Source organism: Anarhichas minor, unplaced genomic scaffold, assembly GCF_050575085.1.
Source record: "Anarhichas minor isolate MPS153535 unplaced genomic scaffold, ASM5057508v1 ptg000025l, whole genome shotgun sequence".
NCBI lineage: Eukaryota > Metazoa > Chordata > Actinopteri > Perciformes > Anarhichadidae > Anarhichas > Anarhichas minor.
The window spans coordinates 13,455,507-13,474,440 of NW_027466471.1; the positions used below are offsets into that span (position 1 = coordinate 13,455,507).

The following is an 18,934-nucleotide window of genomic DNA, read 5'->3' on the forward strand; positions in this document are numbered from 1 at the left end:
AGATATGCTCAGTATGCTTGCAGCGTTGACCACATGACTGGGTGACTTCATGTCAATAGGACTTGCTATTCGACTAAAACAAACAACTAAATAAGTAATCTATCATATCAGAGATCAAAACAACTAAATACAGTGACAAATTGATTTTCCTTTCCCTGAACCCTCTCTCTCCCTCCTCTCCTCCCTTCTCCTCTCTCTGTAAGTAAAGCCCGGATATCTCAGGCATCGATTCCCCTCAGGTGTCCTTCCTGTCTCCCTCTTTCCCTCCTTATCCGCAGGAGCCGGAGTGCCTGGTACAACTGGCGGGCCCAGCTGAAGGTGGGATGAGAGAGAAGGGCTGAGATAACAGAAAGGAGGAGGTGTGGGTGCTGCAGCAACACGATAGCTTTCGTCCTCATCTGAAACTCTGTGACCTCCTCTTGTCTTTCCGTCTGCCTGTCTCACAATAACATACACGCATGTACAGAGATAAATCCGAATACAGAGAACATGGGTGCATACTGTCACACCTCCCTGCATATTTATTAAATCTCTCTTTCTCACTCTCTCCTTTCTGTGCTGCAGCTATGACTCTAAAGGCACCCTGTTTTGGAGATGAGCACGCTGTGTATCACAGACAGTAAAACCATTACTACAGGAACTTTCTTCTTCATCTCAGGTTCACTTCACATCCTCGCTCTCCTCTCACCATCCTCTTGCTACTTACACATCACACTCATTGAGACCAGTCATGACAGGGGTCGCAATCTGCTTCAATTACTCCTCCAGTATTGCCCAATCGATTCCTTGAGCCTTTTTATGTCACTTTACTCTGGCTGCAAACGTTTGATACAGCCCGCTGTGAGAAACTGTTGAGGACTATTCTTGTGGATGTCAGACGATAAGGAGGCAAAAGCGATGAAGTGTGTCTGTGTGTTCATGCAAGTTGTGTGTGCCTGTTTGACCTGTGATCTAGGGGCCACGTTAGCAGCGTATGGATCCAATTGGGCTGCCAGGATGCTGACAGAGTGTCAGTGGTCAGTCGTGCCACAGGAAGTGATCAATTGTGGGCCTCGAGGGCAGTGAGAGAGCTCTGTCTCTATCTATTTCCTGCCACAGAGGCAGTGTCTGCTTGAATCACGCTGTCCACAATTTATTATGTCTCTCTCTCAAGTAATGCCAGCTGTTGTTAAAAAAGTGTCTTGCAAGAATTCCATTGTTGCCAGGTTTCATTATAGGTTCGTCTGTAAAGTCTCGCTGGTTTGAAAACGTATCTCTTGTGCTATGCAGAGGAAAGCTACAGCAGTCCTACTGTTACCGATTTAGCTCAAGTTTGTTTGTCTCCCAGGCTGCTCTTCATCTCCACCCTGTTGGCCCACTCCAGTGTGTCACTACAGACCATCCCATCTCTGTTTAGTTGTTTGTTTATGTTTTCTCCGGTGCTACCACCCTCTTCCCGGTAATATTCCACTGCCAGTGAGCTAAACTGGGTGGCATGGTGTGAGAGGCTGGGTGTGTGAAGGGTGCTACAGTTGCGTGTAGACCGCAGCCCTCAGAGCGGGCAGTGATATGCTGAATGTTTTTTGAGAATTACAAATGTTCTCATGCAAATCCCTGTTTGGAAAAATCCTCCTGGTGCCCTCACACTTTGTTGAGATTGTGGGGAAACAAACCTGCCATTATAACCCAATGGAACTCTTCCACCCAAAGCAACATCAGTGCTATCTTTGAATATACCACTCTGTCGCCAAGTTCACATATTGCCCAGACTCCCTGAAGACCTTCATTGTTGAGGGGGTGTAGGGTGTTTCTCCTTCCTCCATCCTCCACCCCTTCCATTCTTCACCCTCATACTCATCCATCCTCCCCTCCCCCAGGGACTTACCTGTCTGTTGCGTTCATCCATAATCCGCGTGATCTGAATCTTTTTCCTCCCCATCGTCCCAGTCTCTTTCTTTCTCTCCTCTTTCTAAAGAACTTTCTGCTTTCTTCTCTCTCCTCTTTCTTCTTCTTTCTCCTCACTCTTCTGCTCTTCCTCTATCTGTCTTTTTTCTGCTTTCTATTTGTTCCAATCAACTCAAAGATTCCAGCATCCGTACCTGCAAGAAATAAATGGGGAGGGGGAGGAGAGGAGAGGATAAGCATTAAATGAAATGAAATATGGCAAAATACTGAGAGAAAAAAAATAATAAAAGTGGCATCGTGGCAGCCACAAGGGAGGGTGAAGAAAGACAAAGAATCTGTCAACAATGTTGTGAGAACGGCTGTGTTTTTCACTGTCGATATCATGCAAATCAGCTTTTGCATTTTTTTCCCAGGCACCGACTATGAGAAGAGACAGCGCTGTCAGGATCTCGCTTCGTTCACAGAGAGTTTGACAGTGTTTTGGAAGTGCCGCTAACTTAAACGCTCTAATCACCAACACTGTAACATTACCTCCAGACTGAGAAATACATTTTGTTTCTTCCCACGAACTGCACTGTATTGACAGTGGAGCTGCCAGACACAGCTTTTTCGACTCTATCTGCTGCTCATCTCCAAAATGGCAGACATGAGTCGCAGGATAGAATACAGATGTAAAACCGAGATCACTCGTGCCATATTTTGGCAAAACAAAGCCAAAAAAAGACAAGGAGACGAAAAGTGCCAAGAGATCTTTTGAAACATGGGTAGAAGGACGTTTCTTAGAGACAGAAATCAAAAAGAATTCCAACATGAACCTAATCCAGCTGGAGACATTGCATTTCAGTGAGAGCATCTTAATAAATGCACTTGCGCGTTTGCGTGTGTGCACACGGCGAAGTGCGTGTGTTCGAGGAGTGGAGGCCAGCAGCTGATGAGCTGGACTGCATGTGCGAAGAAGAAAGCTGCGCTCCAAAAAGTTTGCGTGAGTGAGTGACTCTGTGTGTCCACGCGTGCGTGCATGTGTGAGAGTGTGCACATGTTTGTGTGTGTGTGTGTGTGTGTGTGTTTGTGTGTGAGTGTGTTCTTGTCTGAGCTTGGCTAAGCCAGAGCTCCAGTGCATCTCTCCAGAGTGCTAAAGTAGGCCAACCCAATCTATCTCAGGGAGGAGCAGAAGAACTGTTGTTGTGTTTTCTTTTGACAGTAGAGGTGATAACGTCCCTCGTTATGCAAATGAGCATCCCATTATTTAAGCTCAGTGCAATGCAGGGGAGCTGTCAGCGCCGTCACATAAAAAAAAAAAAATTCCTCCATCTACGCTGCCTTTTTTTCTCTACTTTCCCCTTCTTCTCTCTTCTCTCCTTTCTGAACCAGATTTCCGGCACCTGGCAGCACGAGCATCAGACATTGATGTGGAAGACGACACTGCTTCACCAAAAGACATGTCAGTCTCAGTCTCTCTCCATCACTCTCTCTCTCTCTTCTCTCATACAACCTTGCTCTCTTCCTCAATCTCTCATTTTCTCTCCTTTGCACACTCCCGCACACATACATGCACATTTTAATGCACTTCCGTTCCCCTTCTTTCCTTTTTTTGTCTTCCCGTAACCTGAATCCATGTATTTATTGAGTAACATGCATGAGAAAGCACAGGAAAGCTCTAAACCCCTGAGGTGAGCGTAGCACATTGCTATGCACTTGACCTCTTTGTGCTAGAGAGTAGGACATTGATAATGAAAGTGCGTAATAGGGACATCCAGGGATACTGTGTCTCCTAGTGACAGACGGAGGCCTATAGCAGTAGTACATAACTGTATATATTTTCATTTGCAACAGAAGACACAGGCTGTGTACTACCTGCTTGGATCCTTCAAGACCTAGGGTTCTGTAGTGTTTAGTTGAGTTAGGTTTAACTATGATGATGTGGGCGATGTGGAGTCCATATGCATAACATAGATTTAGTAAATTTATTACATTTTTAAGGAATGACATCACACTGATTATTGTGTATATTATAAGATTCTTAGCCAAAAACTTCCATCACACAAAAATGGACAACAAAGTGAGACAATACAATTTGAACAATGATGAAATACATGACAAAAACCTCCCTGGTTGATGGTTTGGAATACGCCCACTTTATGGAAGAAATGAGATGCAAACATAAATGCATCATTTGGCAGATAGGACAACAGCCGGACTGCACCATCATAATAATAACAAGATCTAAAATAACTCAGTGGCAGCTCTGAAGAGGCTATCCAAAACATTTTAGCATTGCTTTGCGCAAACACACCCATCCATAGACAGAAAAACAAAGAGCTGCCCTCTGGAAGAAAACAAAGAAGGATGTTGTCAGACAAACTAGGATTACAAGCCAACACTAAGGCGCTTGGCACAAGACAGCCAGACAAGGATATCAATCAAGCTGGCGTACTTCAATCACAGGCTGACAAGCATCCTCCCCTCCCAGTCTTTGTGCTCAACACTACCCAGCCTGGGCATCGCTCCAAACAAGGAGGCGTTACCTCCGTGATCCCTGCCTCCTGGCCTCCACCTCCTCCTCGTTCCTCCCACAGCACACTGAGCAGAGCTGAACCTCTCAATGTCAACAACCACTGGGGCAACACCTTAGGCCTTACGTAACATTAAGGCTAAGACTAAGCCCGTGTCCTGAACATTTAATCCCTGCTTTTGGCTCTCAGCACCAGCTAACGCTCCCCGAGGTGAGGTTCTGCTGCCGCTTAGCGCTGTGGCGGCGTCCCCCGCCTCAGCCACCCCCTCCTTCCCCATCCCTTCTCACTCTTGCCTCCTCTACCTCCTCCTACACAACGAACCTAGTTCCCCTTCCCTCTGTCCCCACCTCTCTTCCGACTCCCCCCCCATCCCGCCAACCCCCACCGACTTTTCCTCACACCCGCCCCCGTCCCATATGAGTGCCAGGCAGCTTCTGGATGAGAACTGAGTGCCCACCTCCTCATTGGGCTCCCTTCCCTCTTATTTCCTCATAGTGGATAAAGCATCAGTTAATTTAACAGATTACCACTGAATCACTCAATCCAATTTAGCCTCATGATGCCAAGACAGCGGAATGGAGGGGAATGCAGGAAACAAGCACTGCTTAGTGAGGATGGTCGAGTGGCACAGGGCAGTAATCCTGAGCAGGAATGTTTCGAGGGGGACTGACACTGACACCTGACCTTGAGAGGGCAGATACGGTGAGAAAGAACTAAGAGGATGAATAAATGAAGACAGATAGAGTGAGACAGAAGAAAGAACTAACAAGCTTGTCCACATAAAGCCACTTTGCTAATCCCAATGTAAGGCGTGGGGAAAGACGGAATGAGCTGTGAAAAATGACGAATACACTAAAGGGTGCCTTTATCTCCTCTGTGGAGTCTGACTAATGGTGCGCCTGCATTCACACGAGCTCGGTAACTGGAAGGAGGCTGGAGCGAGCGACTGCTAGGGTCAGAGAGCACGCTCGCACCAAGCAGACAGAAGGACAACGGTTGCTCCTCTGCTTGTTTTATATCCTGGGTCCCAACTCTCTGTGCTTTGAGCTGGAGAGGTGACAATGAAAGAGAAGGAGAGTGGAGAGAGGAGAAACGGAGAAAAGGAGAGAAGAGAGGGAAATGGAGTGAAGCATAAAGAGGGATCTTTTGAACAGGCACCAGGCCTCTCCAGGGGGAGGGGAAGAGCTGTACCCACGACCCTCCCATCTGTTAAGCAGACGGACAGAGAGAGAGAGAGAGAGAGATAAAGAGAGAGCGAGAGAGAGAGAGAGCGAGAGAGAGAGAGAGCGAGAGAGAGAGGCATATATGAAGGTTGGGGGAGGATGGAAGAGATGGAGAGGGAGCAGCGATTCAGCACATAGATCTAATGAGCATTCTCTCTCTCTCTGAGTCTCAGAAGTGGAGCTGAGAGGACGATGAGAACATATACACTCAGTGCACCACAAGGCTTGATTCTAGGTCGCCTCTCTCCCAAGTGTTTAGTCACTAAAAACTAATATACAGCACATGGCGCTTTTTCACATTCTAATAGACGGTCTGTAGGGTGCTTGTTCATGCGGCTTTGTTATTGAGGACAGACGCTGAAGACGACTCCTTTGAATCAAGAGGAGGCGACAAAAAGAGGAACTTTACCTTGACTCATGCTCGGGAGTAATTTGTCACTTTGAAAGACAGCTGTATAGTTTTGTTTGCGAATAAGGAGAACTTAGAAGAAATCCACATGAACCTGAGTTCCAAGAACAAACATTTTGCGCAGTTATCTATCAGTTAAACTGGCACTCTTGTAAATGCAGCGTGTGTAGAATTTTGCTGATGCCGATGTTCTCGAATCCTAATTCTACATATAGCAAATTGGGGAAGGTGATTTATCATGACAGGATTGGCGATGTTTTTCCAAGAAACCCCACCTCGGCAGCACAGCTTCGGTTCATGGTACATCTGCAACACATTTGGTAATAGCATGTGTCCTGAAAAGAAAAAAATTATATATGTATTGCCAGTATCCCCTATCCTCCTAGGAAATGTGGTTGTGAGGATTTGAAATAACATATTACACTGCAGTAAGTAAACCTTTTAGGAGGTGTATGGTACATTAAATAAACGCTCTCTCTTTTTAAATAAACTCCCATTTCCTTGAAGAGGAAGACGAAAAAAAAAGCGTTTTAATATGGTTTTCCAAATACGATCTGAATGTCAGTACACACTGACAGTGCTTCATTTTTACTTGAGTATTCCTGTCATGTTTCTACATGACAGTTTGTACCTTGAGAACATTTAAGTTCTTTTTTTCAGATGTGTCGATTTTTGGAGGTTTCTTTCTTTGGGTTTTTTGATGTAGCTATATACGCGTGGATGGATGGAGACGTATACCAGCAGAAATGAGAGGAGGGGAAGGATCAAGCAAAGGAGCGAGTCGATGGCCAGGCAGGATGGGAACGGAAAAAAAAATGTGTATCAGGTCTCATTGTGCCTCTAATGTCATTACAGGCAGTGACTCCTCTATGTGGCACGCTGCACTCCCCATCTGTCAGAGCGAGATAGGCAGGGTGACGAATGGCTATCACTGCTACTTGCCTCAGCCCCCACCACCCCCACACCCCCCACTCTAATGTCTGTATCTTTTTGGAGCGCTGAGGGAGAAGAGTGACCTAAACCTGGGCGGTAGCCCACGCGTAGGTGGGCCTCTATGGCTCTGAATCTCGGCAGATATTAGGGCTAATTTAACATGTTAGCGGCTAAAGAGATTAGCAACATGTACATCTGGGGATTAGAGTGATAGTGGTGGATCATCTCATAATGTGCTCATTCCTTTTTCATTTTCCACTGAGCGTTCTAGCTAAACTTCAATTTGAGACGATGTGTGTGTGTGTGTGTGTGTGTTGGAGGATATGTCTTCACCTGTCTCTCTCTATTAGTTTATGATTTAGTTGGATCATTAGTGAGACAGAGACGGTTTTACATGTATTCTATTTTCAATCTCTATGCGCCTTAGAACTGAGACACCTGTCTATTGATGAGGAGGAAAGTGAGCCAATAGCCTTGGTTGGCACAAGTTTTATACACTCTGTCAAGCACTCGTAATTGTGATTGACATTATGGAACAAAGTATGTTGTTATAAGTAGCAGCTCAAGTTCTACAAGATGAGCTCTACATTTTTGGCCAACCACAGTTCAACCAATTTCTCAACTGAAAACTTTATAATTTAACTTAAACTTAATTGATTTTCATACTAATGAGACTCCGCAGTACTTTCCCCTCTTATCCTACAATCCAACAGAGGACAGAAAGACAGGAAACACACACACACACACACACACACAAACACACACACACAGACAGCTCAGCGGAAGGATGTGACATCAGCAGGCACAGACAATCAAAGGTGCTAAAGGTGCTTCCTTCCCCAAATCACTCTGTTAAGAGAGCAGGAATTGGGAATCAAACTAAGTAACAGCAGATGATGTGCAAATAAACAGAAGCAAAACGCCCTCTAAAAATGAAATACTTTACTGTCGGCCTTACTTCCCTAAAACGTGGCCTCGTCTTAATTAAATTAAACTTAACATGGAAACCTTAACTTTTTCAATGAGGCAACAGAACATATTGTGAGAACACTGACTTGGAAACTGGGTTGTAAAAAAATGTAAGTACAACACATTACAAAATAGTGTACTCATATATAAATTATATTAACTTTTGAAGAAACTGAACTTTGTATGAAGCATATTTTGGGTAAAGATGTCCCTGTGATTGGAGTGGCACAATATAAGATCAAAATATCAGCATTAACAGAAGCATTTTCTTAATTTTTACCACCAATTCATTCAGCATCTTAGCTGCACAAACTTTCCATCACAACAGCAGTCCAACTGAAACAGAATTGACATTTGTTGTCAGTTTTTCATGTGAAATGCGATGTAAAATTCTACATAATTTTCATACACTTTATGTATCTGAAGTATTTTTTATTTATTGGGAATTTAAACAGTAAAACAGCTGTATTTAATGTAGTTTGTACATTACCTAACTTGGCCTTTGTGGCATTTAAAATCCCTTTTCTACCAAAAATAATGCCTATTTAATTTCCTGTTGTTGATGTAAAACACTTTCTGTTAAATATAAAGACTAATTATGTATATATTTTATGATTTTATTCTAAGAGTATTGCCAACTGTAGTGAGATAGTGTAAGGTAGTAATGAGTGGGTAGAAAAGGAGGTAGAGGAGTACGGAGTCTGCCCTTCGTTTGGGCAGCTGCACGTCTCACTCAGCACTAGCAAACAGGGGCCTTGGGCAATCAGAGCCGCAATGGAGGCAGGTAGCCATCCGTCAGAGCCAGTATGGAGACAGGTGAGAGCTATCTTTCCATAGCCCATTGCTGACTTCCCCAAGGACAAAATGACTTGACACAATGCTTCAACCCCGCTTTTAGAAAGGAGGCCAAGGGCTGTAAAGCCGCAGCTGCTAGGCCAAAGTCAGACGAGCAAGAGGGCACACATGAAGCCAGGCGAAAGCTAGACAGACGGGGAATAGGGAGGAAGAGTAGCCGTTGTGGTTAGAAAGACATTCCCTCTCGATTGTCAGCAGCTTTGTGTTGTGACGGTGGCTTATAGCCATGAGTGATAAACAAATAAACTTAGAGGAGAGCAATGACACACTTGCCACACACACACCCTTGTGCCATGCTGGAAAAAAAATGGTATCAGAAAAAAGGAGAAGAGAAAAAAAAAGCAGAAGCATAGGCGAGCCACAACTTGGAGAGGCCCCGGAAAGGCTGGAATGAATCACCATTTAGTGCGTTCAGTCTTTCCATGGCATGAGTATAAGGTGGGGCAATGAACGCATTCAAGTAGAAAGATAAAAAAGATGATAGAGGAAAACAAGAATCAACCTAGTAAAGGTGACACTGTATAAGGTGGAAACAGAGGGAAGTTGAGCAGCAGCGTAAGAAAGAGAGGTATTGAATGGTTTTGAATATGGAAGTGGTGCAGATTGTGGTGAGACGCACATCTGATGTTTAAACGCAAATAACTTCCCGTAAGTTTCACTTGATCAACGCTGCCACAATTTCTTTCACTTCTTTCTCCCTGTCCCTCTTTCCAGTCGTTGCAAAGACATTTAAAAAGCTCTTCCGCAGGTCATGTTTTCCAAGCGAGAGTAAACCACTGCCTCAATTCATGCGCCGCAGGACCCAGGTGTGACCAACTGCTGAAACTGAAGGGATGGGAACAGAAAATGGACACACACCTACACGAATGATCACACACTCGCGCGCAAGAGTGCGTCTAGGTTCACGGATAATCCCCTGCTTATCTATTATGTTCACAAAGCAAGAGTGAAAAAACAACTCTGTAATGAACAGTATAAACCCTTCAATGAGTACCCAGCCCCCACAGGAACAGCCGGGAGTCATGTCACTAAGAACACAAAGCACTGACATATTCACCCAATTATGTTCCCTGCCGAGTATGACAATGTCTCAGGATGTTAGCAGTGTTCTTCAGCGGGGGGAGAAGGGCAGAGAGTGCATGTATGTGTGTGTGTGTGTGTGTGTGTGTGTGTGTGTTTGTGTCAGAGGTTTGAAACAGAGGCTAAGGGCTTGTTGCTGCATTGACCCGCGCTTACTTATGTTCAAGCACAGCAGTCGTGTTGCCCGTGCTGCCCCCTCGGCTTCACCCCAAACTGTATCAACACCAGACATCACGGTAAAGACGAGCCGCTGATGATTCCATCACCCCCACCCCTTACTCTCTCTCTTTGCCACAGCATTCTAATCACCCTAATTAAAAGCTTTGTTCATTTAGGAATCTCTGATGACAATTTGTTTCACTCTACCCTACAGCAGTGGTGGCTGTGAAGAGAGGAGAATTAAATCTGATCTTCTGACAGCAATTATTAAATGCTCCCTCCTGGCCTCAATTAAGGCCCGCAGGCTATTGCTAACATGGCTAACCCTCATGCAACCACGAGGTGCCTGCACACTTCCCTTTTCTTCACCAGCTTTGTTTTGTCACCCTTTGGGGCATGTATGTGTGTGTGCATGTGCATCTGTGCGTGTCTATCAACTTGGTGGGTATGGAAATGCATGTTTGCTTTTGGGTCGTTATCTGTTTTGAATACTTGCTGATGGAAAGAGGTAAATGAAATGATTTCCTTTTTTTTTTTGCAGGCTTTTTGTTGTAACTAAGTCAGCATGTGGGGGCAGGCAGCTCAATGGGGAAGTTGTGGAATTTACTATTTTTCCTTGTCTCGCTTCATCAGCACATTTGGATTCTAGAATGAAACTATTACGTGGAGGGCTTACTTTTGAAATTGTGACCGAAACTAGCAAATACTGAAGCTGCTGGCGATCTGCTCTACTTATCGACTGCTAAGACTTGAGTTCAGGGAGCTGAGGACGTCAACTTATATATATGTAAAATCAATAAAACAGGCACTTATCATAATTAGCATCACTCTATGTTGCACTGGGCACACTAATCTTCAGGCTTGGCTGCGTACATGTCTTACAAATTAACCTTTAAAAAAAAATTAAAAATACAAATTCCAGTTAACAAGAAAGAACTGTGCCTCTCCCTGTAATTATGACACTCCAACAGCAGTATGTGTCATGGTCGCAGCCTCGCTGAGCTGAAGTGAGAGCCACAGCACTGCTTTGAGTCTATGCACAGCGTGCGGGTAATTTGCAGAGAAGTAGAAGGTTGCACACTTCAACAAGGATGTCCTTCATAGATTCGACCTTCTGTTTTTTTTTTTTTTTTTCTTCCTCCTCCGGTCCCTGTGCTCTGCTAGGAAACCGAGTAACCTAGATCGTAGAGTAGGGAGAGAGAGGGATTGTGACAGAGAAAGAGAGAGACTGAGGTAGAGAGAGCCTGAGAAAAAGAAGGAGTAGGATTGAAGAGAGACAGAGTCAGAATCTGACACCCCATCACCCTAACACTAAAATAAAACCTCTACCAGGATGATGTCAGGTTCACTCCTCTTTTTTTCTGGTTACCGCAAGCTGATTGTGCTGATTATTGGTGAGCATTGTTTCCCTGTTGACGCTGCGCATCATTAAACAGAGATTGTTCCACTGTTAGTGTTTGTTTAAGCAAGGCTGGTGTAATGTTTCCAGGCTCTGTCTCTTCACCACAGACACACAAACTCACCCACACACCCACACACACACACAATGTAAACTTGAGACACAAGTCGTATGCATCGCATCTATAATTTATGTTGCTCCCGTGCTTTGTTTCAAGTCAAACATACAATTAAAGTAAATTAAATCAAAAAATGTACATGGAAAAGTGTCTTTGAAATATGAATCTTTATCTGCACGTAGCCTGAACTACTCTCACAGCGCTTTACAGTTCCCAGAAGAGAGTTGGTGGTGGGGTGCATGAGGATAAAGGTTGTATGGAGTGTGGAGGGCGTGTGGCGGCATACGGTACCTACAGATCAGCCTCTATTTAGGGGAGTGGCCCCACCAAGGCCAGAGCCGGGCCAGACCCAGTCCAAGCCTCTCATTAGTCTTCGGCTGGGTGCCGCGCTCCTTTTTGGAGTGGTTAGGGGGGAACCGGAGAGGGTCTGGCAGTTTCACTCTACTCCACTCCCAGCACCATCACAACCAAACCTCATCAAAGCGAGCGCTCGTAATTTGTCACAGAAAGCAGCCAATTAACATATGTTAAGGGAGGAGGGACGTCGTGAAGAAGGGAGTGGGGGGGGAGTGAAAAAAAGATAGCGTATGATTAAAGAGTCTGCACAGCTGCACGAAATCAAGATGGCAAAGAGAGGTTTAAAAGCGACCTCAGACCCAGTAATCTGATAAAGCTTACTGTTACTTAACCCCCATAAGCTACAGAGCGAGGCAGAAGGAGAGAGAGGGGGAATAATAGAGACAAACAAATATTAAATTACTGCTGTGAAGTTACATGCTCTGGCAGAGTGCCTCTGCTCTCAATATGTGGCTACAGTGAAGGCCACTGTATCACACGGAGATGACCCTCTTGCCAAAGCACTACTGCCGTTTGACCGCGTTCTATTTTTAGCCCACCGCTCACCAGGAACTTCTTTTCTGTTTTTTTGTTTTTTACTCCAAAATGTGAATGCCTGGTGAACCACAGCATATTAGCTCCCTTTCTCATGAAACAAAAAGGTGTTTTTTTTTCAATTTTCATTTATTTTTCCGTCACAAAGTCTCAGACAAGTTGCTTACATTCTGACTTTGTTTGTTTTCCTTCAAATTCTTCTTCCTCATGGTTGGTTTTTAACATGCTGTGTGGTTATTTATGCATGTGTGCACGCCTGTGTGAGACTGTGTGTCTGCGCGTATGTGTGCATTTATGTGTCTGTTATTGTTGATGTTGTTGTTGTAGGAACATCTTGTGAAGTGAGTTGTGTGATATTTTGCCTTGTTGTTGGATATGGTGGCAGGCTGAATGCATTAGCAGTGCACGCCGATGCCATTCTGTGTTCTGTCGTCTCTCAGCCACCTCTGCCTTGTCTCTCTACTGCTACTGATCACACAGGCTGACAAGCAAGTTTGGGTCTTCGTCTGCCGCACCATCCTTCGCTACGTGGGCTCCGACTCTTTCAGCGAGAAAAATAAGAGAGGCGGGTGAGGAAGCTTTAAACAAATTTGAGTCGTGGGGAAATCCCCCCCCCCCCCCCCCAAACAAAGAGGCAGCAAATTTCAACAACAATTGTCCATTACTAATACAGTTATTTGAAAATAATAATTACAATAATAATACAAGTAATAATAATAATAAAAATAATAATTATACTATTAAATAAATTAACTATTATTTTGACTGAAATCGGAGATGAAAATTGACAGTCAAACCACAAATGGCCGACAGAAAAGCACACTCTTCACTATATATAAATCATGACTGTTTCTTTTTTCCTCCTCTTCCTCTTTCTTGCACTCTTATCCTCGCCATCAAGCATCAATTGTTATTTATTTATTTTTCCTATTTGGGAAGTAAAGGGCTAGAGTGGAGGAGCGGAGGAGTGAAGGAGTGAAGGAGTGGGGGATGGAGGGATGGTGGACAGAGGGGGCGGCGGAGACTTGTGTTTGGTTCACAAGGCCCGCTGCTTGGTTGAATTTTTCTCTTCTCCTCTCCTCAGCGTTGCGAGCTGGTGGTTCAGTGAAGGACCTGGCTGCCTGGAGTTCCCCCCCCCCTCCACTCAAATCCCTCTGCTGCGAGCACAGCTGCACCGTTCACATAACCTCGCTTGCCCCCTCCTACTCCCTCCCCCCCGGCTAATGATAGCAGAGCACGTCCCCTCCACAAGGCAACAGCTTTTTCCACTTCATGTACATACACACATACGCACAAACTTTGCGCGCATGCACACGAGATCATCGGACACGCGCGCAGACTAGCGGGCACAACATATCCTTTTTCCTTCTCTTGGTTCCTTCCCTTCATTTTTTTTCTCATATCATTCAATTTCTTCACCCTGAGAAAAGTCCCCTGGCCTTATGACCCAATGAAGGCCTGAGAACATTACCCCCCCCCCCCCCCCCCCCCAACAAACACACACACACACATACACACACTAAAGCTCCCGTTTTCCCCCCCTTCGTACAACCCTGCACAGAAAGTGACCTGCATCACAGCTGTGTGTGGGAATTTGTATGAGTGGGTGTGTTTGTGAGGGGGTTGAGTATGTGAATGTATGTATTTGCACATACCTGTGCATGTCAATGTTCACACCGCGTACGCTGCTGTGTTACTGCACGTGTTATACATTTACTTGATGTGCAGAATTATTTTGTGTGTGTGTGTGTGTGTGTGTATCTATGTACGCAGAGGAGGAAGGAGGTGAGGGCAGCTCTGGGCTTCTGCTGCACCTACTGTGCATTATCCCAAATAAACAACTCATTACACGTGTACTTAACCAAGGGGAGCTGGCAAGCAGTGGAAGCTAATCCCCGTTATCGTTCCTAGCGTTTCTCCACCGATTAGGCTACAGGGGAGAGGAGCGCAGGAAGGTAGGCTGCTCAGTGCAGAAGAAGAGTGAGGAGGCGGCAAGAGGGAGAGAGAAGAAAGAAAAGCTTTTGAGTTAACTTCCCACAAGTGCCTTTCTTACTTATAGTATCCCTTCTCACTCTATCCTTCTCTCTCCCGCTACCCTCTTGCCTTCTCTCCTTTCTTTTCCCTGTGGATTTTGCACTGCTCTTCCTTGTTTTCGACCATCTCTCAGAACTGGGTCATCGACAGACTGTGCGGCAGCATTTTGAAGAACATGGGAGGGAGAAAAAAAAGCGTGTTCTTTCTATGAGAACAATCCAAGGCTTCTTTAACAAGTAGCCCGCTTATCAAATTAAGCTGTCAAAAGCACATTAATAACAGGCAGCACAATTCCCTTCACAGAGGAAGAGGGAAAAAAGCACATTCGAAAAAAAAGAAAAGGGAATGATTTCTCTTTCACCGTGTGAAGAGACAGTCCACCAAGGGCAGTAAAGCTTTTCAAAGATTTCTCCTTCTCTCTATTTCTCTCTTTCTGTTCCATTCTTAATGTGATTATGGGGCCCCTGTTATGAGGGGGCAAGATGTAGAGTGCCACTCATTTAGAGGGTGACAATATCTCGGGCTAGGATGCAGCGGGGATGGTGCTCATGTTTAACAGAATTACAGGCTTAACATGCGCTGAATTTCCACTTTCTACAAGACAAACTCCACTTGTGCTGGATGACAGTTAAACAGATAAAAGAGCATCCCGGGGTGATAATGTGGATTCGAGACCAAATAATTAGATGGCCCGACGGAGGAATATGATGCCCAGCAAAGGATAAGAGGAATAAGCAACGAGACTGTTACCCGCCCACATAATTGAGGTATTAACTATGAGTTTGATCCTGGATGGTCTGAACCTTTTCATAATAGAACAGACTATGATAAATCAGTTCTACCATCAAACATCGTTGGCAGTGACGGATACGTTTGTTCACACATTCTGTCTTTATTGAGCGCTCCATCGCACCAAAATACTGATTATACCCTCAATGATGTGGAGCCGGATCATCCCGTAAGAAAGTGAGAGCAGAATGTGAGGAAAACAGTGTAAATCGACGCAAAGAGAGAAAGTTAACACTCTCAGTGCCGTTCACATGGCATATGCCTGAGACGCTGAAATTAAATTAACAAGACACCTCGGCATACAGATGGCGGGGTGGAGAGAAAACCACCCTATGACCTTACACGCGTAGACTAAGTGTCAAAAAAACACACTTCTCATTTTAAAGACTCTCTATTGTGTTGCCATCTTGACACTCCTATTATACACTGCTCAGTGTCGGTGATAAGAAATTAACTTGTAATTTATTTTTTTAATCTGTACTTTACAAAATCTGACGGCGGCAGCTAGGCTGCTCACCCTGAACTGCAAGCCCTTTTGTGTTCTACAACAGAGACGGATTTTCTCACACCCTCAATTTGAGTCCCATCCTGTTTGCTCGGCCCTGAGGGTGCTGCTCTGCTGTGGCCCGGAGTGGGCCGGCGGTGGATGGATGTGACGTGGAGGCTCCGGGACTCTGCTAGAGGGAGGCTGGAGCCACGACAGGTATCCCCCCCGCACTTCCTCAGCTATTTATAAAACCACGAGTCCAGCACAGGGCCAAAAATAAGACGGAGGCCATTTATATCGCAAATAATAAAGGCGGCTCACACACAAACGCACACTCCACGAGCGTAAAAAAGAAAAATGCCCACCAACACTGTACAAGAATTAACAACAGATACCAACAAAATGAAAATTGCCTCACTAGACAACGAAACCATCTCTGTCCTCCTATCGAGCATGCTCACACACTAACACACACACACACACACACACCAGACAAAAGTCAATATCAAGGCTGAGCTATTTCTGTAGAGAGCACTATTTAGGAAGTGTGGGCTGGGTGCCAGTATTCTCCTCAGTATCGTCTGGGCGTGATTGCGCTGCCACTGTTATACAAACTCACCTCTTTCCTCTCTCACCCGCTCCTCCCCCTTTCCACCCAACCCCTTGCTCCATTGTCAGTGCTCTCTCTCTCTCTCTCTGTGTGTTTCTCTTATACACACACACACACAAGGTTATTTGTTTTTCCACTGGGTCGAACGACAGTGCCAGGTGAAAGCATCTATTGGCAGGATGAAGAGAGTGGCTGGTGTGAGATCACAAGGCCCCACTCTGCCCAGCAAACCTTGAAGTGAAGCGCCGGGCTGGAGTTTCAAACAAAGTGCCCCCTCATTCATTATACATGCAACTGCACTGAAAATCTCCTTCCGCAACACCATCTCTTCTCTCTCGCTCTCTCTCTCTCTCACTCTGCCTCTATAGGCGGCTCTCTTTCTCTCTATCTTCTCCCTTTTCTCTCGTTTTTTTTTTTTTTTCCCGACAGAGCATCCATAAAGTATGAATAAAATTAATGACATCACGAGCTGCACTTTGGAAGAGCCACTGTAGGAAAAAGCCATACATCACATGGCAGAAGGAGCCGGGATAAAAAAAATTTAAAAAAGTTAAAACAAAAAAAAAAAATCGAGAGAGAGAAAGGGTGTAGGGGGGGTGTTGCTTCACCATTCTCCACCTTAGGGGCATTTCATGTTGCTGTATGTTACTGTGTGTTATTAAGTCTAAGATTTCAGATACACTTTAGCTGAAAAGTTTGAGCACAATTAATTTCTCTCTTTTTCAAATGTCTTCATGTAGCAGGCAGCAACACCCCTTTTCTTTTCTTTGCCCTGACTTTTTTTCTGAGTAATATAAGTGTTCAAAACAGTCCGGTGCTGCGCATTCTTTTACAGGCTGGCCTTTGGTGTGGGAATGGCACAGATGACAGTGGAAAGGAACACTGGTGTGGACTTTGGCAGGACACCGCCTGGTTAAGCTGTGTGCTGTGCAGAAGAGGGAGAGCACTGAGCGTGGATTCTTATATAGCTGTTTCTCGACTTAGACAGTGTTAACAACATTTTCAACAGCACGGTCCCCTCGGAGTTGTTCAGCGAATCTCCTGATGTTACAGACTTTGCCCAGAAAACTGAGACTCGAAAATGAAAAATAAGCATCGCATTTGAGACTTTAATATTCTTCCTTAGAGCAGAAAAAAAGAGATAGACTCATCAATCGCGCTGCCTATTAGTGGCAATTTAGTGTGACACTGTTTTATTACAAGAGCAACATCACACAAAAGCCTGACTTGGTAAAATTCAAGTCCCTATTCCTCTGAATCTAGCGTGAACACAAGATCTGTTAAAATACGCAATAGCAATGTGAAGCTCTGCAGCAGCGCGGATGGGGAGCAGTGGCGGCAGCGGCGCAGATTGTGGCAGGGCTTTCAGATGGATGTGAGCTTGTGTGGGGCCAAGGCACAGAGCTACCTCTGTGCGTCTCACTGGACTATGTTGCAGAATGACTCGGCTATGTTGCAGCCGTGACAAAGATAAATTACAGCCGCTGGAAAACATTTCTTCATTTTTTTTCTCACTCGCTCCCTTTCTCCACACCTCTTTTCTTTTTTTTGGCACTGGGTGTAGTCCAAATGTGTGCCACACTAAAGGGAGATGGTGAAGACGGGGGGGGGGGGGACTCTCTGAAAATATATTAGGGGTTATGAAGCTGCTCCTCAACGTTCACAGGTCAGGTACTGTGTTTTATGATGGAACATGCCTTCTGTCGCCAGATTTATGGACATGGACAGCAAATACTTCTCCCTCAAACTAACCCCTAAAACACGCTAAAAAGGATTCCCAGTGAATTCTGGATTTATCACACAACATGTTTAGAGCAGCTATTACAGATATACACTGTATGTATGTGGTATCACAGACTAGGTGGCCTGGATTCTGTCCGTTACACCGCTACTAAATAAAGATTACAAATCTCACAGGAAGGCAACTAAAGTGTCTGGTGGGGAAGTCAATGAACTAATATATAAACGTGTTAATTTAACTCCCATTTTCCGATTCAAGTCTTGATGCTGAGGCATTCAGCCTGATCTGAACCATCCAATGTTTAGACAATGAAATCCAACCTCTGTTCTACTCTAAATGTTTCTCTTTGTCTTATCATTCAAAGCCCTCTGCTCACTGTACTCCTCCTGCCTTCTCTCCTCCCAGACTCTCTCCCTGTCCAAATATTTCAGGGAGCAGGCCTCAAGTATGGTGAGGTGTTTTGGGTGTCTCTTTAGGTGGGCTGCAGCTGACGATATGATGTGTGGTCAGCACTACCGAGCAAAGACCACCCAGCAGGCAGCTGCTGCTGCCACAAAGACCAACAGGCCGGGCAGGAAACAGGAAACAGGAAGAAGAAGGCAGGACATCCTGTTCATCAGTGTGTTAAGCATGACATCACGAAAGCATCACTCTTTAATGAAGAATACCTGTTCAGAGGCCAAATATTCTGTCGCTCTGCTCTTAAGTCACCTAAGCTCCAATACATTTCTATCTATGTTTTATCTCTGTGTGTTTCTGTCTCTGTCTTTCTGCGCATCATTCTCAGTTTGCCTTTTCAGCCCTCACACTGACACTGTTTTCCAGACTGCTCCATCATTC

General features: G+C 45.0%; 1 protein-coding gene across 4 annotated transcripts in view; it reads right to left on the reverse strand.

The window, feature by feature from the left end:
• The window catches only part of mef2cb (myocyte enhancer factor 2cb), a 60,904-nt gene that overhangs the window by 37,422 nt on the left and 4,548 nt on the right, over positions 1 to 18,934 (reverse strand). For all 4 annotated transcript variants that reach the window (XM_076099270.1, XM_076099268.1, XM_076099269.1 and 1 more), the window contains exon 2: positions 1,865 to 2,078. In XM_076099270.1, coding sequence (XP_075955385.1) covers positions 1,865 to 1,918 — 54 coding nt within the window. In that variant the 5' untranslated portion in view covers positions 1,919 to 2,078. The remainder of the gene's footprint in view (positions 1 to 1,864; positions 2,079 to 18,934) is intronic.